We start from the raw sequence: 24538 nt of genomic DNA on the forward strand, positions 1-24538 counted from the left end.
TCTGATGGCCTCGGACTTCTTAGCTGGGCCATCATGCAGCAAAACAGCAGTGGCACATGATACCTGGTCATGGCTGGCGTCAATGGAGCTTCCAATACCATGGAAAGTCATCTGCACAGGGGCTAAGGTCAGACAGGTCACACACTCTTTGCCACTTTGTCTATCACAGTAGTGAACCTATAACAGAACACACGCAATCTGCTGAACACGATTTTCAAGAGGGAGCCAGTTGCAAAAGGCCCTTTTTCAAAGGGTTTAGATTTCAATAAAAATTCAAAAAATTTGTGCAGAATACACTTCAAATATTTCAAACCTTACTGAAATGCTGCTATATCTATGGAAAGTCCATTAATTTCATCTTAAGTGGGTTTTTTGTTTTGTTTGTTTTTAGGTTTTTGAAGGACTTTAGGAAATGCTACAAAAAGCACTTTATGTATAGCTAGGTAAAACCATTCAGAACTAAATGCTACATCTATCTTTAAGGTCAAGTTGTTCACAAGGCATAATGCATACAGGATTCAAGCACAAGCAAAAGTCAAGTTCATTTGGTTCTGATGGAACTTTACCAACCTGAGCTGTCAGTCATCTTTGACTCCATGAGTATGTGACTGCTACTTAATTGGTAATGACATTTCCTCTTTTTCTATGTTATAGTCCCTACAAAATCACTGTTTTTTATATATACATATATATAAATATATAATATATAGTGATATATATATCACTATATCACACCGTTTGAAATTTTTGACATTATAGTCAAATAGAATTAAACTGAAATGATTTGTAAAGTGCAGAGCAAAATAAAGTTACTACAATATTATTCTTCCTTTAAACACAACTAGCCTTGATTAAAACCACATGTAAGACCCTCTATATCAGAGGCAGGGGATAAGGGGATGGGAGGGATAAGTCCTCTTCTCATTAAGAAAATTTCCATCCTTTCATTTATCTACTTCCAAAAAAAGTTCTTTTAGTGATCTTTTCTTATTGTAAGTTAATAAAGTCACATGAGCACTGCTTCTATGATAAACTGGTGAAAATATGCCCATAGAACGCAATGGGAGTCCTACTAATCATATTTAGAAGGAAAACTGGCTTAATTTGTTAAATGTATATAAATTTAGGATAAAGGCTTAGGTGAGAAAATTGAATTTGTGAGGAAGGAAATTACAGCACATATCAAGTCCTTGTCTGAGGTTTTCTTTCAATTGCTGCCTAATGTCCACAGATCTTTGCAATAGAATACGGACCATCTTTATGCTGTCTTGTCTACTATGGATCCAACTGAAAATTACCACAAAACAAATCCTAGTCTAATGCTTGAATAATTCCACTTTTCTAAACCAGCTGGGTTACTGAGAATGGCCATCATTTTCCCTAGGGATGGAGAAATATATCCTTCCTGGGAATCTATAAAACACAGTTTAAGACTAAAATCAAGTCAATATAAAAGCCTTATTTCCAAAGTACTGTAAAGATTTTGTTATAAAAACATTTTTTCATGTTAACCTTGGGGAAAGAGATTTGACGACAGTTTTAATTCACTGTACTATACCCCCTGAGCAAACTGAAAGCTCAGTGTATCTGAGTTCAAGAATGTGGAAGTGTGGTTTACTATGTATCAGCTTAGTATGATGGGGAAAAATGAAACTTATCACCCAACAGGTTTATGCAGAAGCCAATAAATGGTGACACTGTAACAGCTACAGTTCACAACCATTTATGGTACAGTTAAAGTATTATGGCTGATATAGGGCTATTATAAAACATGCCCTTTTAAAATTTAATAAAATATAATAACCCTTTTGACACCAATTGAAAGCCCACGTGAAGGACATGACACAGAGTGACACTGAACACACCTACATGTCAACAGGCTCAATGCAGCTCTATTCTTTCTCCTTGAGAACGAAAGGCAGAAAGTGCAAACATACAACGATTTCAGTTGAAAAGATAGGTTTTAAACTTCATTTCCATCAGTGGTTTACACTCCACTATTGAAGAGGCTTTAACTTTTCTCCTACCTGTACGCAATTCACTGTGAGCCTGCAAGTACCTAATAAAATTCCACACATCCTCCAGACATTCAGTGTCAGTGTACATACACTAGGAAGTTTCAGATAGTTCATGGACAATGCATGCCAGCTTTTAGTTCTGTTTTCCCAGGAACCTGCTGAAGCTCCCTTGTGCGACTCATATGTGAAAGATGAACGCACAATTGGCACACAGCTCCAAGATGTAGTGGCACCCAGCATTGTGCTAGAGAACGCAAGCTGTCCTTCAACAACCCCCTCCCTGCCCCAGTAATTCTCATCTGAGCACTTGGCTGCTCAGAAGAAAGATCACACTTCCTGGGCCCTCATGTAATCCTGATTGATCATCTGACTAAGTAGAGTGTGAATCAAAGAATTCTGTGGCAGGTCTGGAAACTCTAAAAATTAGATTTCAGGTGTGCGCCCTTTGCTCTTCTTTAACCATTTTGCAAAGCTGATGCTTGACGTCTAGATTATCACCATCTTTGACCATGAGGACAAAGACCAAAACCTGTATTTGGTAGAGTGGTCAGTTAGAAGGAACTTAGGTCCCTAAAGACTTCACCATGCCAGTCCTACAAGGCACACTGATTGACCTTTGCATGAGCAAAACATAACCTCTATTCTGTTTAAGTAACTTTAAAAAATCACTCATGAGAGATCTTAATCTCAGTGAGACTTTTCCAATTGCCCCAGAATTGACACCAGAACCCAGAACCAACAATAAAAGAGCTCAAAGGGCTGGCAACATTTAAAGCTAAGGCCTTATTTTCTACTCTGGTCCCCTTTGTAGGAATCAGCACTATTGGTCCAACCACAAAGAATACACAGAGGAACAAGGGGTGGGGAGGTGAACAGGAGGGCATCACCTGGATTGTCCAGTCTTAGGAGAAATACAGTATTTCCTGTGACAGCTCTAACAGAACATCTGATAGTGGGAGAACTGGAACGAAAGGAAGAATAACATTCCATTCCTGGTGGGCGGTCTGCTGAGAACTGAACCTGCAGGCTCCCTCTGACTGAGTCTGATATGTGCCCCTAGAGCTTTGGAAGAATATAAACTATATATAAAGACTAGGCCTAGAGACACCTGAGAGCTTGCTAAAAGAGGCCAAGGCACATAGGGTACCTGAAAAAAACCAAGAAGGATGGAAGACATGCTCACCTCGGATCTCCACGGCTCTTGGAGGGAATGAGAATTTCAGAAGAAGCCAAGCAGCTATTCAAGCTAACCAAAGTGATGCCCACCAACACAGGGGGACAGTGGTATGGACTGGGAAAGCCCAAAGGAAACATGGCTGCTCCTGAGGGCCGGAGAGAGCTGGGAGAAACTGACCTTGGCCTCAAGAAAGTCACAGACACTGTCAACATGGAAACCAGCAGCAGATGGAAACCAGGCTAGGTACCCTCTTCCCCTACCTTAGTTCCCTACAAACAACTCAGGATGAGAGGAGTAAGGCCATGAAGCCGATGTAGGTTGTGGAGGAAGGTGTCTCAGAATCAGGTCAAGCTCTGAGCCACCAACCACAGACACTCAAAGATGCTGGAGAGAAGAGCAGAGAGAGAAGCCGATGTCTACCCTTCTGCCTCTAAGTCTCCTGAGCCACAGTAAATGGCTTGCAACAGGGAGACATGAACTTGGTTTTACACTGAACTACACTAGATGTTTTTAAACAAATAACTACAAAACTATGGGATCTGCCCAAGGTATCATAAATGGCCATGAATGGGAGATTTGACAGAGCACACAGGAAAGCAATGAGTAGATTTACACACCATCATTTCACATTTATGCCCTCACTGCATTGAGACTGCCCAATAAACCAGATAAAAATATATGAAACCACTGCTTGAGGGCCCAATTTCCAATTAAATGAGAAATAATAAAATGTTGATAAAAGGTCCTAAGAGTCATACTTTACAAACTTCACCAATGACTTATCAAAACAAGTTTCAGATGGTCTGCTTCAGATATACATTTTCTTTTCAGAAATAAAAACATGACTGTTCATACAGCTGTGACTTTTTTTTAATGTGACTTTTTTTTAAAGATTTTATTTATTTATTTGACAGGCAGAGTCGCAGACAGAGAGAGACAGAGAGAAAGGTCCTCCCTCCGTTGGCTCACTCCCCAAGTGGTCGCAAAGGATGGAGCTGTGCCAATCTGAAGCCAGGAGCCAGGTGCTTCCTTCCAGCCTCCCATGCGGGTGCAGGGGCCCAAGCACTTGGACCATCCTCCACTGCCCTGCCGGGCCACAGCAGAGAGCTGGACTGGAAGAGGAGCAACCGGGACTAGAACTGGTGCCCACATGGGATGCTGGCACCACATGCAGAGGATTAACCCAGTGCGCCATGGCGCTAGCCAAAAAAAAAAAATGTGACATTTTGAAATCTATTATTCTAAATCTAAAAATGCTTCCTATGATTCAAAGCATTAGCAGAAATCAGGAATCTTAGAACACTGTTGAAATAATAATGGCAAAAGTATTTAACTATGTCTGTAATGCACACATCTTCACAACTGACTGGGCAAACTGCTAGAACAAAGCAGTGTGCTTCTGCCACTGCACCTCTAAACACTCCAGTGTACAGCGTCAAGGACCTTGATTTGGATGAAATAAAAATGAACAATCTTAGAAGATTACTGAAGTTATCTCCCTATATATACCATAAGATTTATTATTTATGAATCATATCACTTTGATGCTTTTGGTATGCTAAAATATAAGCTCCTGACTTTGGTATTTAAAGGGTTGTCATACTTGTTACAGATTTATAACATATCAACAACTATAAACTGAGATTTTGTTTCTTTCTTATGAAACTACAGAAATTATTCCACTAAAAATGAATCATAAATTTCAATGTCAATTAAATAACATGGCTTCCTTTGAAATTTTCACACCTGCAATAATTTTTATGCTACCATAAATTTCCTAGGTTGATTTATAATCCAATAAACCCAGACGAGATACTTCTATTGTGGATTCTGACATTCATCTCGCCAGTCTGAAGACTTCTTTTTACCTGAAGAGACAGGCACAAACCACTTCAACTATCCAGAGCTTGAGAAGTAAAATACTATAAGTCTTAGAATGACTTATTATAAAAAGTTGGGTATATGAATTTTTTCATGCTCATTAGAAAATACGAAGGAACACCTAAGTTAAAATTACCCAATCTCTTAAAAAAAAAAAAAAAAGAGCTGAATCCCACTGTTTCCTGCTGGTTTGAAGTGCCTTGATGTCGCAGGACTACTAAATATTTGACAAAACTCAGCAGGGAACTGGTTAACTGCATGCCTGTCAGACATGTTTAATGGCTACCCCCTGTGGGACAAAGAATGAGGAGGGTCTGAAAAAGAGCCATGTTTAAAGCAAGTTGCTCATTAGGTCATTAATGAAAGATAAAGGTTTGTACATTCAAATCAGATCCATAACACAATCACTGTGTCAAGAAAAGCCCAGGTTTGATTAGCAGACCTCAGGTTCCTTAACCGTGGAGCCAACTGCACAGCAAGCAGTAGGCAGTGGTGATTCCACTGGAGCTACTGCATAGAAGCCCTGCACAGAGAATCAAGACAACAAGGAGCTAAAGAGTGACAGTTCAACAACAAATCCTAAGATAATCAAAACATCCTTGATTCTTGCAGTCTGCACCCCAGCTGTACAACACACCTAGATTGTTAGTGACATAAAACAGTATATTCTTAGCAAGGCATGAAGTAGTTTGTTTCATAACTGTTGACCTAAATAAGTAGATTAAATTGGTATTAAACATTTCTTAACTATTTTTTAGATCACTTGATGACATGTAAATTACATTATTTATTTGGGTCAGCTACAGCCAATAAGTACAAATCTACATTACGTTAGTTCTATATAATTAATTAACTAATTTATAGCAGATAAAATTAGCTGATCTATGAAAAGCATTTAGAACGGTGGCTGGCCCTTGGTTAAAATAAACACTATATATTCTTATTGCAATTATAATGCAGTCCCAAAATGCAGTAAGATATAACAAAATGTATAAATATTAATAACATTCATTAGTAAATGTCTTTTACTGACTTTAAGTTTTTCCTCCATCTCTTTTATAACTCATAACATATCCACTCCTTAACAAAAATGTAAACATATACAGAGCATGCTCAATCACATACCAGTGTTTTAGTTGTTGAGTAAGCTGTTTCACCACGCACACAATATGCCTGTGACATTAATGCCTCTAAAGGGACAGGAATAAATGAATGAAGGAAATCACATTACAGACTGGGACACAACTTGCAATTATATTCTCTCTCTCTTAGAAATTCTATGTTTGGAGCCAGCATCATGGCACAGCAGGTTAAGATACTGCTTGTGATGTCACCACACCATATGAGAGGTTCAAGTCCCAGCTGCTCCACTTCTGTCCCAGTTCCCTGCTAATGTGTCTGAGAAAGCAATGGAAGATGGCCCAAGTATCTCGGCCCCTGCCACCAATGTGGGAGACTCATATGGAATCCTAGATTCCTGACTTTGGCCTTGCCCCAGCCTAGGCTGTTGTGGCCATTAGGGGAGCGAACCAGTGGATGGAAGATCTCTCTATCTCTCTCTTTGTAACTCTACTTTTCAAATAAATAAGCTTTTTAAAAAAAGAAATTCTAGGTTTGGAATAATGGGATAAGCTTTGAAAATGACATATTTCATGTCCAAAATCTGCCACTAATGTATAAAAATATATTTCTAATATAAGCCATAGATAAAAATTTTTCTGACAAATGTAGAAACACATGTATTGTCAGCATTGTTGTTGAGTTAACGACATTCTTACTGTGAGTGATGAGCATGTACATGACAAAAGCACTAAATGTTTCTTTGCTTTTTAGTCTACATTGACCATGGCAGTGAAGGTCTTAAGGATACAACTAATTAGGACATAATCTACACACACATGCACACACACGAACATATGCATGCACACATAAGTGTACACAGTTATTTCAGTTTTACATTTCCATCAAAGGAAAGAACTAAGTGATTTTTAAGAGTCAATTTCATATGTACCACCAAAAGGAGCTTCCTCTCTTTTGTAGGGAGCACTCATGTTCTGACATGTCCACGTACATTCATTTATATATGTAAAACAAAGCACATTAAAATCAAGAGTACTTTATAAAGAAGTAACTTTTTACAAGAGAGCAGGAAGGGTGAGGAGAATGGGTGGGAGGGCTGGCACAGTGAGAATTATTATGTACATAATGCTGTATTTATGAGACACATACAAATTAAAAATAAATACTAAAAGGAAATAACTTTTTAATAAGGAAAACATTTTCAAGGTTAAAAGAAAATTACACTTCTGTTGGTAGTTGGTACACCAAAGTTAAACTAATGCAAACTCCTCTCTCATTAGGGTCAACTCTTCCAATTTTTCTGTATTAGAATTCTATTTAATGTACTGAATATTACTTCAAAAAATGGGTACCAAAGATAAGACCTTACAAATCTTTCCCTTTCTGTGTGTATAGGGTTTTTACAGCAGCATTATAGAGAGTTAAGACCATATTGGCACTTAATTGTATTTTTTGCAAAATATTAGATCAGTGAAACAAAGACCTGGTTGTTTAAAAAAAATGAAACTGGAAGTAAAAAGAAAAGAAAGGAAAAGAAAAAAAAAAAGAAAAGAAAGGCCCAAGTTAATAAAATCAGAGATAAAAAAGAAAATTTAACAACAGATATCACCAAAATAAAAAGAATCAGCAGGAATTATTACAAAGAGCTGTATGCCAACAAATATAAAAACCTAGAAGAAATGGATTGATTTCTAGACACATACAACCTACCAAAATTGAGCCATGAAGACACAGAAAACCTAAACAGACCAGTAACCAAGACAGAGATTGAATATGTAATAAAGTCCCTCCCAACAAAGAAAAACCCAGGACTGGATGGCTTCACTACTGAATTCTATCAGGTATTTAAACAAGAACTAATTCCAATTATTCTCAAGCTATTCAAAACAAGTGAATGAGAGGGAACCCTACCAAACTCCTTCTATGAAGCCAGCGTCACCTTAATTCCTAAAACAAAAAAAGATACAACAGAGAAAGAGTACAGACCAATTTTCCTTATAAATATCTATAATGCAAAAATATTCAACAAAATACTAGCCAACACATCAGAAAGAACATCAACTAGAACCAAGTGGGATTTATCCCTAGTATGCAGGGATGGTTCAACATTCGCAAATCAATCAATGTGATACATCACATTAGTCAACTGAAGAACAAAAACGAGATAGTTATTTCAATGGATGAAGAGAAAGCATTTGATAAAATACAACTTTCATTGATGATAAAAACCTTAAGAAAATTGGGTACAGAAGAACATTCCTCAAGACAAACAAGGCAATCGGTAACAAACCCACAGCCAGCACCTATTGAATGGAGAAAAGTTGGAAGCTTTCCAATTAAGATTTGGAACCAGACGAGGATGCCCACTTTTACCATTACTATTCAATATGGTCCTGGAAGTTTAAGCCAGAGCCGTTAGGCCAGAAAAAGAAATCAAAGGGATACTAATTGGGAAGGAAGAAGTTAAACTATCCCCATTTGCAGATGGCATGATTCTATATATATAGGGGATCCAAAAGACACCACTGAGAGACTACTGGAACTCATTAAAGAGTTTGGTAAAGTGGTAAGATATAAAATTAACACACAAAAATCAATAGCTTTTGTATGCACAATGTGTATGAGAAAAAGCTTCTAAGATCAATCCCATTCACAACAGCTACCAAAAAATAATCAAATACCTTGGAATAAATTTAATCAAGGATGTCAAAGATCTGTACAATGAGAATTACAAAACATTAAAGAAAGAAACAGAAGACAATAAAAAATGGAAAAGCCTTCCATGTTCATGGATTGGAAAAATCAATATAATCAAAATGTCCATTCTACAAAAAACAATTTACAGATTCACTGTGATACCAATCAAAATACCAAGACATTCTTCTCATATCTAGAAAAAATGATTCTGAAATTCATATGGAGGCACAAGAGACCCTGAATAGCTAAAGTAGTCTTACACAACAATAACAAAGCCAGAGGCATCACAATACCAGATTTCAAGACATAATTATAGTTATAATCAAAACAGCCTGGTAGTGGCACAAAAAAAACAGATGGGTAGACAACTGTAACAGAAAGAAACTCCTGAAATCAATTCACACATCTACACCCAACTGATCTTTTTTTTTTTTTATTTGACAGGTAGAAATATAGACAGTGAGAGAGAGACAGAGAGAAAGGTCTTCCTTTGCCATTGGTTCACCCCCCCCCCCCAAATGGCCGTGACAGCTGGCGCTACGCCGATCTGAAGCCAGGAGCCAGGTGCTTCTTCCTGGTCTCTCATGCGGGTGGCAGGGGCCTAAGCACTTGGGCCATCCTCCACTGCCCTCCCGGGGCACATCAGAGAGCTGGACTGGAAGAGGAGCAACTGGGGCTAGAACCTGGTGCCCATATGGGATGCCGGCGCTGCAGGCCACCCAACTGATCTTTGACAAAGGATCTAAAATCAATCCTGGGAGCAAGAACAGTCTCTTCTACAAATGGTGCTAGGAAAACTTGATCTCTGCATGCAAAAGTAAGAACAAGAGCCCTACCTTATACCTTACACAAAAATCCACTCAAGGGGCTGATGCTGTGGTGCAGGTTAATCCTCCACCTGCAGTGCCAGCATCACATATGAGCACTGATTCTAGTCCTGGCTGCTCCTCTTCTGATCCAGCTCTCGCCTAAGGCCTAGGAAAGCAGTAGAAGATGGCCAAAGTGCTTAGGTCCCTGTATCTATGTGGAAGATCCAGGAAGAAGCTCTTGGCTCCTGGCTTCGGATAGGCTTAGCTCTGGCCATTGTGGTCTTTTGGAGAGTGAACCAGAGGATGGAAGATCTTTCTATCTCTCCCTCTCACTGTCTGCAACTCTGCCTCCAAAATAAATTAAAAAATCTTTTAAAAAATGGATCAAGGATCTAACTCTATGACCCAATATACTCAAATTACTAGAGTAGAACATTGGGGAAACCCTGCAAGACATTGGCATAGGCAAAGACTTCTTGAAAAAGACCCCAGAAACACAGGCAATCAAAGCCAAAATTGACAAATATGATTTCATCAAGCTGAGAAGCTTCTGCACTGCAAAAGAAACACTCAGCAAAGTAAAGAGGCAACTGATAGAATGGGAGAAAATATCTGCAAACTATGCAACTGACAAAGGATTAATATCCAGGATCTAAAAAGAGCTCAAGAAATTCAAGAAGAAAGCAAACAATCCAATTAAGAAATGGGCAAAGCCATTAGAGTTTCTCAGGCATGGAAAGCCAAGACACTCTGGCAAAAAATGACTTAAATGAAAGATCTCTGTGAGTGAGATTCCAGTGGAAAGAACAGGCCATCAAAGAAGGAGGTACCTTTCTCTGAAGGGAGGAGAGAACTTCCACTTTGATTATGGCCTTGTCTAAATAAAGTCTGAGTCTGTGAACTCAGAGGGCTTCCATAACCTTGGCAGCTCATGACAAGAGCCTAGGGTGATTACTGACATCATAAATAAGAGTGCAATTATTAAATCAACAATAGGAGTCACTGTGCACTTATTCCCCATGTAGGATCTCTGTCCTTAATGTGTTGTATTATGAGAATTAACGGTAAAATTAGTCTTCAAATAGTACTTTCCACTTTGTGTATCTGTGTGGTTGCAATCTGTTGAAATCTTTACTTAGTATATACTAAGTTGATCTTCTGTATATAAAGATAATTAAAAATGAATCTTAATGAAGAATGAAATGGAAGACGGAGTAGGAGATGGGATGGTTGCAAGTGGGAGGGTGGTTATGGGGGGGGGGAGCTGCTATAATCCAAAAGTTGTACTTTGGAAATTTATATTTATTAAATAAAACTTTTCTTTGACAGGCAGAGTTAGACAGTGAGAAAGAGAGACAGAAAGGTCTTCCTTCCGTTGGTTCACCCCCCAAATGGCTGCTACGGCTGGCACGCTGCACCGATCTGAAGCCAGGAGCCAGGTGCTTCTTCCTGATCTCCCATGTGGGTGCAGGGCTCAAGGACTTGGGCCATCTTCCACTGCCTTCCTGGGCCACAGCAGAGAGCTGGACTGGAAGAGGAGCAACCGGGACAGAATCCTGCACCCCAACTGGACTAGAACCCAGGGTGCCAGCGCCGCAGGTGGAGGATTAGTCAAGTGAGCCGCGGCACCAGCCTAAATAAAACTTTTCTAAAAAGAAAGAAAAAGATATTGGAAAAGGACTTAATCAGGCATTTTTCTTTTTTTAATAAATGTAAATTTACAAAGTGCAACTTCTGCATTGTTGTGGCTTCCCCCCAACCTCCCTCCCACCCACAGCCCTCCCATCACCCACTCCCTCTCCCATCCCACTCTTCATCACGTTTCATTTTCAATTATCTTTATTTACAGAAGATCAGCTTAGTACATACTAAGCAAAGATTTCAACAGACTGCGCCCACACAACCTCACAAGATATAGAGTACTGTTCGACTAGTAGTGTTATTGTTAACTCTCATAGTAAAACACATTAAGGACAGAGATCCTGCATGGGGAGAATGTGCACAGTGACTCCCATTGTTGATTTAACAACTGACACTCTTATTTATGACGTCAGTAATCACCTGAGGCTCTTTCCATGAGCTATCGAGGCTATGGAAGCCCCTTGAGTTCACCAACTCTGAACTTATTTAGTCAAGGCCATATCACAGAGAGGTTCCTTTTTCTCTTCAGAGAAAGGTGCCTCCTTTTCTGATGGCCTGTTCTTTTGGCTGGGATCTTGTTCACCGAGATCTTTCATTCAGGTCGTTTTTGCCAGAGTGTCTTGGCTTTCCATGCCTGTGAGACTCTCATGGGCCTTTTAGCCAGATCCGAATGGCCCAAGGGTTGATTCTGAGGCCTGAGTGCTGTTTAGGGCATTTGCTTTTCTATGTGTCTGCTGTGTGTCTTGCTTCCCCCGCAGGATCATTCTCTGTGTTTTAATTCTATCCTTCATTATTTGCAAACACTGGTCTTATCTGTGAAATCTCTTCGACACTTACCCTATCTTTTTGATCAATTATGTACTTACACTTATCACTTTAACAAATGAGATGGCATTGGTACATGTCTCCTTGATAAGATTGAACTGGAATCCCCTGGCACATTTCTAGCTCTACCATTGGAGGTAAGTCCAAGTGAGCATGTGCCGACCTTAAACAGGCATTTTTCAAAGGATGAAATTCAAATGGCCAACAGACACTTGAGAAAATGCTCAGGATCACTAGCCATCAGGAAAATGCAAATCAAAAGCACAGGGAGGTTCCACATCATTCCAAATAGAATGGCTTTCATACAGAAATCAATAATAAATGCTGGTGAGGATGTGAGAAAAAAGGTACCCTAATCCACTGTTGGTGGGAATGTAAACTGGTGCAGCCACTGTGGAAGACAGTATAGAGATACCTCAGAAATCTGAATATAGAACTACTATATAAACCAGCCATCCTACTCCTGGGAATTTACCCATATGAAAAGAAATCAGCATATGAAAGAGTTATCAGCACCCCTATGTTTATTGCAGCTCAATTCACAATAGCTAGGATATGGAATCAACCCAGATGTCTATCAACTGAAGACTGGGTACTGGTATATGTACACTATGGAATACTACACAGTGGTTAAAAAAAAAATGAAATCCTGTCATTTGCAACACAATGGATGCAACTGGAAACCATTATACTTAGTGAAATAAGCCAGTCCCAAAAGGACAAATACCATATGTTCTCTCTGATGAGTGGTAACTAATAGAGTAGCTAATAGGTAGTATGTTGTTTAGGGTTAATCTTATGAGTATAAAGTTAACTGAAAACACATATTTGTGAAAAATAAGAATGGGACTAGGAGAGGGAAGAAGAAGAAAAGTGGGAGTGAGGGCAGAATGAGAAGAATCACTGTGTTCCTAAATTTGTATACATGAAATGTATGAAGTTTGTATACCTTAAACAAAAAGTTTCTAAGTAAAAAAAATTTTAAGGGGCTAGCACTGTGGCACAGCAGGTTAAATCCCTGGCCTGCAGCACCAGCATTCCATATAGCTGCCTGCTGTTCCACTTCTGATCCAGCTCCCTGCTAATGCGCCTGGGAAAGCAGCAGAGGATGGCCCAGATGCTTGGGCCCCTGCACCCAAGTGGGAGACCTGGAAGAAGCTCCTGGCTCCTGACTTTGGATCGGCTCAGCTCCACCTCTTGCAGCCATTTGGGGAGAGAACCAGCAGATAGAAGACCTGTGCGTGCATGTGTGTGTATGTGTGTGTCTGTGTCTGTCAGTCTGTCTACACTCTCTGTTAACTCTTTCAAATAAAAAAAATTTTTGAAAAAATATTAAAATATAGTGTCTTCTACTTAAGAATTATGAATTTTAGAAACATACAATACACATTTTTATTGAAACCTAATTATATTCATGATGAAAAGACTGTTTATTACTTGTGCTTCCAGACAAGAGGAAATAGTTTTAGTTTTCCCTATTCTGCTTGTAAAAGCTCTGAATATTATACATAAAACAAGCACAAGAGGACTCAGAAAATAGAGAGGAGAAAGACTATCTGTAGACTTCAGAAAAGCCAGAAACCTGGCAATACCAATGGCTACAGGAAAAACAGAGCAGAAAAAGTCTCACCCTATGCTCTTCAGCCAAAAGAATGTAAAAGGAATAATCTAGCAAGACAGAAAACCACCCTACCTCAGGCAAACACTACGGAAAAAATGGAATACTCACTCCTATGCACAACAGCAAAGGCTAACCAGAAAGTCTATTCTTTCACCCTCACCTGACTATAATGAGGAGACCCAATGCCTACAGCGGTAACAGAGAAAGCCAAATGGAGAGTGAGGACTTTCATCCCTGTTGGATTCCTGGACTTTCTACCTGCTAACAAGGAGGCACCCACCTCTCTTTGCCACAGTGGTGTCAAGAGATGCACTGCAGAGAGTCAGGACATTCTTCACCCCTAGGTTGTAACAGGTTCCCTTCCTCTCACCAGGGTGTCAACAGCAGATAAATGGAAATGTGAACTTGCTAGTAATAGGGTAGCACCCCTACTCCAAGCTTACTGAAACAGAAGTGTTAGGAACATAGTACACAAAATGTACAGATCTCAACAGAAAATCACTCCCCCCAAGATCCAGGATAATTTCAACATGAATGGGAAAAGACAATCACCAGATGCCAACAGCAAGACAGCACAGATATAAGACTTATCTAAAGTAGCCATCATAAAAAAAGTTTCAAGAAGCAATTATACACACATACTTGAACAAATGAAAAAAGTAGCCTAACTAAAGGAACAGAAGATACCTCAATAGATGGACAGCAAAATGGAGAGGACAGAAGAAGCTAGAAAAAAATAAATTCCCCCATCTGAAGAATAGAAAACCAATCAAGAAAAAAAAATGAACAGATCCTCACAAGGATCTGTGAGACCATAACAAATGATTTAATATTTGTATCATCAGTGATCAAAAAGGAAAAGAGACAGTGGGTGGAGTTGAGAAAGAATCTAAAATAATGGCTATTAATGTATTTCATTAGAAAATATAAATGTACACCTTTAAGAATTTAGGCAATCCACAACAGGATAAATATAAAGAAATCCACTTAAAAACATATTATGAAACTTTGGAAAGTTAAAAACAAAAATCTTGGGAGCAGAAAAATCCATGAGAGAAAAATCCCCTGAACTATGGAGGTAAAACAGTTACAATGACAGCAGTGTCAGAAATAACTGGCACATTTTTTCAACTGTTGAAAGAACTGTCAACTGCAGAATTTTATATCCAGATGGGGCTGGCGCTGTGGCACAGTGGCTTAACACCCTGGCCTGAAGCACTGGCATCCCATATGGGCACCAGTTCTAGTCCCGACTGCTCCTCTTCTGATCCAGATCTCTGCTGTGGCCTGGGAAAGCAGAAGATGACCCAAGTCCTTGGGCCCCTACACCTGCGTGGGAGACCTGGAGGAAGCTCCTGGCTCCTGGATTCGGATTGGTGCAGCGGCAGTCATTGCGGCCACCTGGGGAGTGAACCAGCAGATGGAAGACCTCTCTCTCTGTCTCTACCTCTCTCTGGAACTCTGTCTTTCAAATAAATAAAATAAATCTTTAGAAAAAAGAATTTTATATCCAGCAAAAATATCCTTAAGGAATTGAAGGGGAACCCAAAACATTATCAAATGAAAAGAAACAGAGTTTGTTGCCAGCATACTTACCCTAAAACAATGGCCAAAGTTCAGTTCTTGAAACAAAGGAAATGAAAAAAAGCAGGAATCTTGAAAACTCCATAAGGAAGGAAAAGGAAGCATAGAAAATAATAAAAATATTGCTAAACACAACAGACTTTCCTTGTTTTCCTGAACTTTATAAATTATGTTGGACATCTGAAGCAAAAATCTAACACTGACGTGGCTCTCAGTGTACGTGGAGGAAATACTGTTGACAATTGTAAACAGAGACACATTGCTGAGAAGAGCACAGTACAACTTCTGTGATACTTATCAAGAAGCATGGCCTAATTGAATCATGAGAAAACATTACAAAAAGTCAAATTCAAGATCCTTCTACAAAATAAGTGATCAATATTCTTCAAGAGTGTGAGTGAAAAGACAAAGAACTATTACTTGATCGGAAGAGACTTGGGGCAAAATCTGAATAAGATCTGTAGATTAGTTAATGATATTGTATCACTGTTAGCTTCCTGACATTGTACTAATATTATATTGTTATAGAACTGTGCACTGGTGGGTGTTTAACCTAGCAGCTAAAATACTTGCATCCCACATCAAAGTACCTAAATTTGATACCCAGCTCCAGCTCCTAACTCCAACCCTCTGCTAATGCACACCCTGTGAGGCAGCAGGTTTGGCTCAAGTAGTTGGGTCCCCATTACCCATGTAGCAGACCTATAGTTGGGTCCCCGTTACCCATGTAGCAGACCTGGATGGAGTTCCCAGCTCCCAGCTTTGACATTGTGGGGAGCAGCCCGGACTGGACTGAGTTACTGGAATTAAGACTTATTCTATGCATCTGCTCTCCCACAATATGGCGCTGGGAGAGAAGAAAACAGCTTCTACACAGCTGCCTCCAGTTCAGCCAATAAACTGTAGGACTTGCTCCTGATTGGAGGAGAGCAGCGTACTCGGCGTGTGGGCAGCCGAGTTGGGATTGGCAGAGGAGGACTATAAAGGAGGAGAGAGACGGCATGCACCAGGAACATCTAAGGGGAACATCTACCTGAAGGAACACCTGTGCAGCCCCCGAGAGAGCTGGCCGGCGGTGTGCCGCTCCCCTGCGGAAGTGGGGAATGTGGCCAGGGGGAACTGCCCTTCCACGGAGGTGGAAGGGATAGTAGCCAACCCGGGAAGAACCAGCAGCAAACCCGGGGAGGGCCGAGCAGACGAAAGAACAGCGCAGGGTCCTGTGTCGTTCCTCCACGAAGACGGGGAGCGACATAATGGTGCCGTGACTCGGATATGAAGCCTAGGCAGGATTTAGTGTTGCTCCTCCACGAAGAGGGGGAGCGACAGACATGGTCCAGACCAAGCCATTACATTCGCTAATTAATTCATTCATTCTCTCTCCCTCTCTAATAAATTTTTAAAATTACAAAAAACAATAAATGTTAACCTTAAACAGTACTATTTTTCCACTTTTCTGAAATTCTAGTATTATTAAGAGCTAATTATAATTAAAATAAATAAAATCCTTAATGTGATCTTAGGATTAAAGTGACTTGAAAAAAGCCAAGAGCCTATTAGAGTAGATAATAAACAAGTCTTTCTATTAATATCAGTTATTTATATTAAAGGAACATTCATATAATAAGACAGGAATCAATTGAGACTAAATTTTCTCTTAATTAGAAAAATAAAGTCATGGGGACAGAAAAGTTATTTGAAGAGAATTTAGTCAAAATTTCCCAAATTTGATGAAAATAATAAACATACAGATTTCAGAAAGCATGAGATTACATTTATCTGAATAACAGTTCCCAAAATACATGCCCAAGTAGGCTAACCTCTAATACCTTGAATGTGACTTTATTTGAAAACAGAGTCTTAGCAAATATAACTAAACAAAGGATTTCAGGATGAGATTATCTTGGATTAGGGTAATCCCTACATTCAATAACAAGTTTCCTTTCAAGAGCAAAGAAAATGCAGACACAGAGAAGACCACGTGACGATGGAGGTGGAGACTGGAATGATGAATCTCCGGCCAATGAACATCAAGAATTTCCAGCAGGCACAAGAAGCTAGAACAGAGGTATGGAATGGATTCTTCCTCAGACGCTCTGGAAGGAATCAATCCTGCAAACACTGATGTCATACCTCTGGTCTCCAGAACATGACAAGACAATCAGTTACAATAATTGTGATTGTGACATACAATCCATTATGCAATAACATGTATAAAACTTACAGTTTTTCCCCCTACTTTGAATTCTCTTCTTTGGAAAGATGCCAAGATTACCAGTACGTTAGTGGGCCAATTCAATAGACATTTAAAACAAACTGGTAAAGTTCTAGATTCTGGTAATGCAAGAATGAATTCACTGGATAAAGCCTCTTGCAGACATTAAAACAAAATAAAGGAAAAACTTTCAAAGGCAGCGGATATGATAAAAAAAATTGGGTAAATACAGAGGCAGAGTTTTCCTTTGAAAAACTAAAGCTAGATGAAGTAAGAACTGTGAGTTGATAGCTTTCTGTTGTCTGAGTGTTTGCGACACTTGTACTGGTAGAAAATTGCAGTCCTACCAGCTGCAGACAGAGGAGCTAGACATTTAGGGAAGAAATTTTAGAAGCATATGAGAGCCGCTGAATATATCTGAATATAAACTCTAACCAAATCATAGCTGGTTGCTAAACTTCACATGCACAAGGAGACCCCAAAAGGCCCAAAATAGCAGAAAGAAGTGAGAACTGGTTGAGCTTTGAAATTTTGCCATTTTTTTGGACTGAGTGCGCTTTCTAATTTGCATGCAGCTTAAATGACAGAAAGTTAGAACTTTTCTATCCTGAAATATCAGTGGGTCTGAAGCTGGCAGATGAATTGGAAGTCAGGAGGTTGTGGGGGAGGTGATGTTGGAAACTAAGAAAGGCCAAAAGCATAGCCTCCAAAATCTGACACAAACTCAGCCTAAATAATTTGCTTACAGCTACATTATGTAGGCACAGGGGAGTTCACGAAAGAAAGCCACAGTAGAAAGGCAAAAGACATGACTGAAGATATCAGTCAAGGGTTGTCAACATGGGGAAGACAAAGCCTAGAGTTTTGATTCAGGCAACTGACCTATTAGATAAAAAAAACAAAAGCAAAAAATCACTCTGTGGAAAAAGAGATGATCTTGCATCATTACAACACGCTATGCACAATGTTCAATTTCCAAACAAAAAACAAAGACCTGCAAAACTCAGGAAAGGATGATCCACCTTAACCCGATTCCTACTGGGACCATATGTTGGAGTTAGCTGACAAAAACCCAAAGCAGCTATTGTAAAGATGTCAAAGAACTGAAGGAAAATATAACCCCAATACACACACACACATAAATATATATATAAATGTAAGTATACATAAAACATATATATAAATGTAAGTATACATAAATCTCAGCAAAGAAAGGATACTATTTAAAAACTCAAATTGAAATGCTAGATGTGAAAAATACAGTAACTAAAATGTAAAATTTCTTATACGGGGTCCAAAATAATTAGAGAAGACTCAGGGAAGAATCAGTAAACTTGAAGATGATCAACAGAAACTGCATAATACAAAAGATTAAAGAAAAATAAAGACAGTCTCAGAGACCCATGGAACAACATCAAGAGTTTTAACATGTGTTAAAGGGGAGGAGAGAGAAAAACGGTACAACATTAAAAAAAAAAGGTGGCTTAAAATTTGTCTTATAGATCTACTAAACTAAATGAATCCTAAGCTCAATTAAAAACATTCCCACATTCAGCACAAAGTAGCAAAAACTGAGGATACACAGAATATATTGATAGCAGGTAGATAAAATACAACATAATACAAAACATGGTACTGAAAAAACTGGCTACTCTACTAGAAAACAAATGAATATCACCCCTTATATCACACACAAAAAATTAACTTCAAGTAGATATCAACATTAAACATAAAAGCTAAAACCATAAAATGTCTATAAAATAAAAACATAAGAGAAAATCTCTGTGATCTTGAGGTAGTCGGTGATTTCTTAGGTAACATCAAAAAGTCATAAACCCTAAGGAAAAGATGGACATTTTTACTTCATCAAAATTGAAAACTTCTGTTTTTCTAAGATCACAGTAAAATAATGAAAAGGCAAGCCACAGGCAGAGAGATAATATTTGTAATGCAAATACCTTGTATTCAGAATATAAAGAACTCATATAAATCAACAAGAAAAAAGTGGACACCATTCACAAAGATACACAAATAACTAAATAAGCACATAAAAAGAGGTTCATATCACTTGTCATGGGTGAGATACAGATGACATACTACTCTACCCACAGTAGAATAAGACAGATCATAGTAATAGATGGAACATGACTAGACTAGTAGGAATGTAATGACTGAGATTTTCTTATAAAATTATATGTACACTTACCATGTGATCCAGTAACTCCACTCCAAGGTATTTTTCAAAGAGAAATGGAAACATGTCTGCACAAAATCTTGTGCATGAACGTTCACAAACAGCTTTATTCATAAAGACCTCAAACTGACAACCGCCCAAATCATCTATCAGCAGGTAAATAATAAACAAGTTGTGGTAGATATCCATACAATGGATTAGTATTTAGCAATAAAAAGGAATCCCCTGGCATTATATAAAACATACATGAATCTCAAGAACATAACACTGAATAAAAAAAGTCAGACACAAAACTTTGTATACTGTATAATTCCATTTATATGAAATTCCTAACAAGGCACAACTAATCTTTAGTGCCAGGAGGGATAGATTATGGTTGTCTGATACCAAAGGAGGTAAGAAAAACCAACTGCAAAGGGGCACAAGGAACTTGTTTGCAGTATTGGAAATTACATGGCTGTATGATGGTATTACATGGCTATATGGTATTGGTAGTTACATGGCTATATGCATTTTTTGAAAATGCATAAGACTGTACAATGTTTTGTTGTAGGTAAATTTTACCTCAATCATGTTGATTTAAACATTTTAAAAGTGTAGTTCCCAGGGCCAGTGTTGTGGTATAGAGGGTAAAAGCTATCACCCATTTGGGTGTTGGTTTGTGTCCCAGATGCTCCACTTCTGATCCAGCTCCCTGCTAATGGCCTGAGAAAAGCAGCAGAAGATGGCCCAAGTTGTTGGGCTCCTGCCACCCATGCAGAAAACCCAGAAGTTGTTCCTGGTTCCTGGCTCCTGGCTTCCGCCTGGCCCAACCCCAGCCATCGCAGCCATCTGGAGAGTGAACCAGCGGAAGGAAGTTTCTGTCTGTCTCTGTAACTACTTCAAATAAATAATTTTTTTAAAAAGTGTAGTTCTCCTTGACACAAAAGTTGAAGACATTGTTATTGTTTATAAGTCTCAATTAATTATACCATAATTAATTTCCAAGTAACTGTTATTTCAGGAGCTTAATGCTATTTGAATTTGTAGTGTTTAGATGTAATTGGCTGCTTGTCTACTTGTCACCCTCCACCTCCCACACATTCCAAATCTAATGTTAGCTGAGAGCAGAAACCTTGACTGTCACATTCTTGCTGTACCCTCAGTGTCAACAGGTGTACCTGGTCCACGGCAGGTGCTCAATACACAGACTAAAATAATAAATAAATAAATCCCTCATATGTTAGTACTCACTAAGAATCTCTCCAAGGCTTCTGTCCACTTTCCTTGGTCAAACTTAACTACTTTTACAGTTTCAACTCTATTCTGAAGACTCTCAAGTTTGTGTGTCCGATCCTCTGTTGCTGATCAACACACCCATTTCAACTGTTTATTGGACAACTCCAACTGAACGTCTCACAGGTAATTCAAATCCCACGTGTTTAAAATGAAACTCATGGGGTGAGGCGTTTGGCATAGTAGTTAAGACACTGCTTGCAACACCCACATTTCATATTGGAGTGCCTGGGTTTGAGTCTCAGCTCCACTCTTGATTCCAATTTCTTGCTAATGGGTACCCTGGGGGGCAGCAAGTGATGACTCAAGTAGTTGGGTCCCTGCCAGTCATGGAGGAGACCGGGTGAGCTCCTGGCTCCCAGGTTTGGCCTGACCCAATGCTGGCTGTTGTGGGCATTTGGGAAGTGAACCAGTGGATGGAGAATCTCTCCTCTGTCTCTCTGCCTTTCAAAATCAAAATAAGTAAATTCAAAAGTGGAACTCATGAATTTCCTCTACGTTTATTCATCTTGCCCACACTACAAGTAAAAACCTTTGTCTAAAACACCTCTCACCCCTATTACCATTCCTCAAACAGTCTCTGTTTACTCTCCAACACAAAGTAAATCTAGCTTCCACTCTGATCACAGGCGAAACAGAAATCAGCCCAAGAGATCACTTGATTTTCTCAACTGCACCTTACATGAACACACCCCAATCACCAATGCTCACTAACCCTGTCCTTATTTGGGTCTTTGTTATTTCTCTCCTGGATTCATGTAAAACAACTCTCATTTTTCCTTCTACTGTTCTATCCTCTAGTTCATCTTTCATATGGCTTAAAGAATTACCTTTCTGTAAACCAGTCATGTCACTGCCTTTTCAAAAATGTTAGCTCTGTGTAACAGTGAAAACAATTCAAATTCCCAATAAAAAGCATGCATCTCTTTAGCCTCACCAGTCACTTTCACTTTATGCATTTTCTGAAACACCTTGCCCTTTGGTATCTTCAGTACTTTGCTGCTCCTGCCTGGAGTTCCTTAAAACTTATTCTAATAATATTGTTAACCAGACTTCAATGCTTACTGGGTTACACACTCATTGACAATTATGTGCGGGAGGTATTACATCCATTATTTCTTGCAGATGCTACAAATCTTTACTAATAAGTTTCCTATCAAATTGTTGTGTAATGTTTGAACAGTGATTCCTAGAGTTGGGTGTAACTTGTGGTAGTGGTTTACCTTCTGTATATTGGTTTTATTTATCTGTTATTCCTCAGCTTGACCATAACTCCTCTTGTACCTAGTGTTTAGCATCCTACCCAGCATTTGTAGGCACTTAGTATTTATCCAGACTGAATTAAAAAAAAAAAAAAAACCCAAATCCTATTTCCTGTTCTTCAGGTAAGTCAATTCTAATATTCAACAGGATAACATTCTGCAGCCCAATCAACTTTATATCTAATGCTTCACACACACTGAAATTACTGAAAATTGCTCGTAATTCACCATCTATTATCTACCTTTCCCTTCATAAGAGTTTTTCAAGCTGTGAATTGGTATCAAGTTCCAGCAATAATCCTTATGGTCTCAAATATTTCATCTAAGATTTGATTCTGAACTTCCCTTATACTCAAAAAAATGACAATGCTATAGATAAAAATAGTTTTGAAGTTTCCAAAGATCCATTTTCTCTGATCATTAACTTTACTTTTTGATGTGACTATGTTAAGAATGCAGAACTAGGGCTGGCTGCAGTGCCAGCATACCATATGGGCACTGGTTCAAATCCCGGATGCTCCACTTCCAATCCAGCTCTCTGCTATGGCCTGGGAAAGCAATGGAAGATGGCCCAAGCCCTTGGGCCCCTGTGTCGCTCCCCCTCTTCGTGGAGGAACGACACAGGACCCTGCGCTGTTCTTTCGTCTGCTCGGCCCTCCCCGGGTTTGCTGCTGGTTCTTCCCGGGTTGGCTACTATCCCTTCCACCTCCGTGGAAGGGCAGTTCCCCCTGGCCGCATTCCCCACTTCCGCAGGGGAGCGGCACACCGCCGGCTGGTTCTCTCGGGGGCTGCACGGGTTCCCTTAGATGTTCCCCATAGATGTTCCCCGGTGCATGCCGTCTCTCTCCTCCTTTATAGTCCTCCTCCGCCAATCCTAACTCGGCTGCCCACACGCCGAGTACGCTGCTCTCCAATCAGGAGCAAGTCCTACAGTTTATTGGTTGAACTGGAGGCAGCTGTGCGGAAGCTGTTTACTTCTCTCCCAGCGCCATATTGTGGGAGAGCAGATGCATAGAATAAGTCTTAATTCCAGTAACAGTATAGTCCGAATTGCTCCCCACACCCCTGCACCCATGTGGGAGACCCAGAAGAAGCTCCTGGCTCCTGGCTTCGGATCTGTGCAGCTCTGGCCATTGCAGTCAGTTGGGGAGTGAACCAGCAGATGGAAGACCTCTCTCTCTCTGTCTTTCCTTTCCTTTCCTTCTCCTCTGTGTAACTCTGACTTTCAAATAAATAAATCTTTAAAAAAAAAAAAAAAAACAGAACTAACCAGAACCTAAAATATATCATGATTTAAAACCTAATAATTAATAATTTCATAACACAACGTTTTACTTATATAGTCCCAAATGTGTGTACACACATACAAAATTTTACCTCAGAAAAACCCCAAAGGTTCCTTACAGTTTAAAAGAGTCAGGACTCTTAAATGATTCTCACTCAGTTGTATATACAGATAAGGGCAGAAATAAACTTATTAATAAAATTTGCTACTAAAACAAATCAATATCCAGAAGACTCTGGACCACTACTACACACTAGTCCTACTGCAGGGATCAGTCTTCAAACATTATGTAATCGTGTGGTTCAAAATAAAATAAAGATTTGTAAACAAAAATGTACCAGACTCTTACGGGAAAAACGTATGTAAGGCTTACTTCACTATCTGATAGACAAGTCAGGCAGTGTCAGTTTCCTTCCCTTACTTATCCACAGAGCTCCTTACAAATGAAGCATGTTCCTGGTATGATAAAGCAACTTTTTTGAGTGTGCAAAAATCCTTTACATGCAGGTCCCTAGGGTGAGAAGAGAATAATACATAGGACATTTTTGCTGTTGTCATTTGTGTGTGTGTGTGTGTGCACAGGTGTCTCTTCAGATACAGTTATTAGCTGAACAGAGGACAAGGCAGGGATCATGACAACATGATTTAAAATGAGCTCAGGTACACAGCTGTCAGCCACCTGATGGGTACTACAATTAATCTTACATCATAAAGTACAAATCACCATAAATGGGATCATACTAAATGAGCAGTGCCTATTTTTAAGGATAGGTTAAATTTGTGAATGATTATTTCAAATATACTAAAAGACAAAAGCTAAAAAAAAATTTAAAAATAAAGTACAAATCACATCTTCGTACACCTTTTCTAGTCAAAGGAAACACAGCCCATCATCAGAAGAAAAATAATGTCTTATTTTCAAATAATTTCAAATAGTAGAATTCTCGAGTTGAAATTTCTTCTGATACAAACCGGAA

General features: G+C 39.2%; 1 protein-coding gene across 46 annotated transcripts in view; it reads right to left on the minus strand.

The window, feature by feature from the left end:
• The window catches only part of STAU2 (staufen double-stranded RNA binding protein 2), a 365466-nt gene that overhangs the window by 109472 nt on the left and 231456 nt on the right, over positions 1-24538 (minus strand). For 31 of the 46 annotated variants that reach the window (XM_070075196.1, XM_070075186.1, XM_070075195.1 and 28 more), the window contains one exon: positions 64-177. The exons of the other annotated variants lie outside the window; for them this stretch is intronic. In XM_070075196.1, coding sequence (XP_069931297.1) covers positions 64-177 — 114 coding nt within the window. The remainder of the gene's footprint in view (positions 1-63; positions 178-24538) is intronic. 46 annotated transcript variants of the gene reach the window in all.

The sequence above is a fragment of the Oryctolagus cuniculus genome, chromosome 6 (genome assembly GCF_964237555.1).
Source record: "Oryctolagus cuniculus chromosome 6, mOryCun1.1, whole genome shotgun sequence".
Taxonomy (NCBI): Eukaryota; Metazoa; Chordata; class Mammalia; order Lagomorpha; family Leporidae; genus Oryctolagus; species Oryctolagus cuniculus.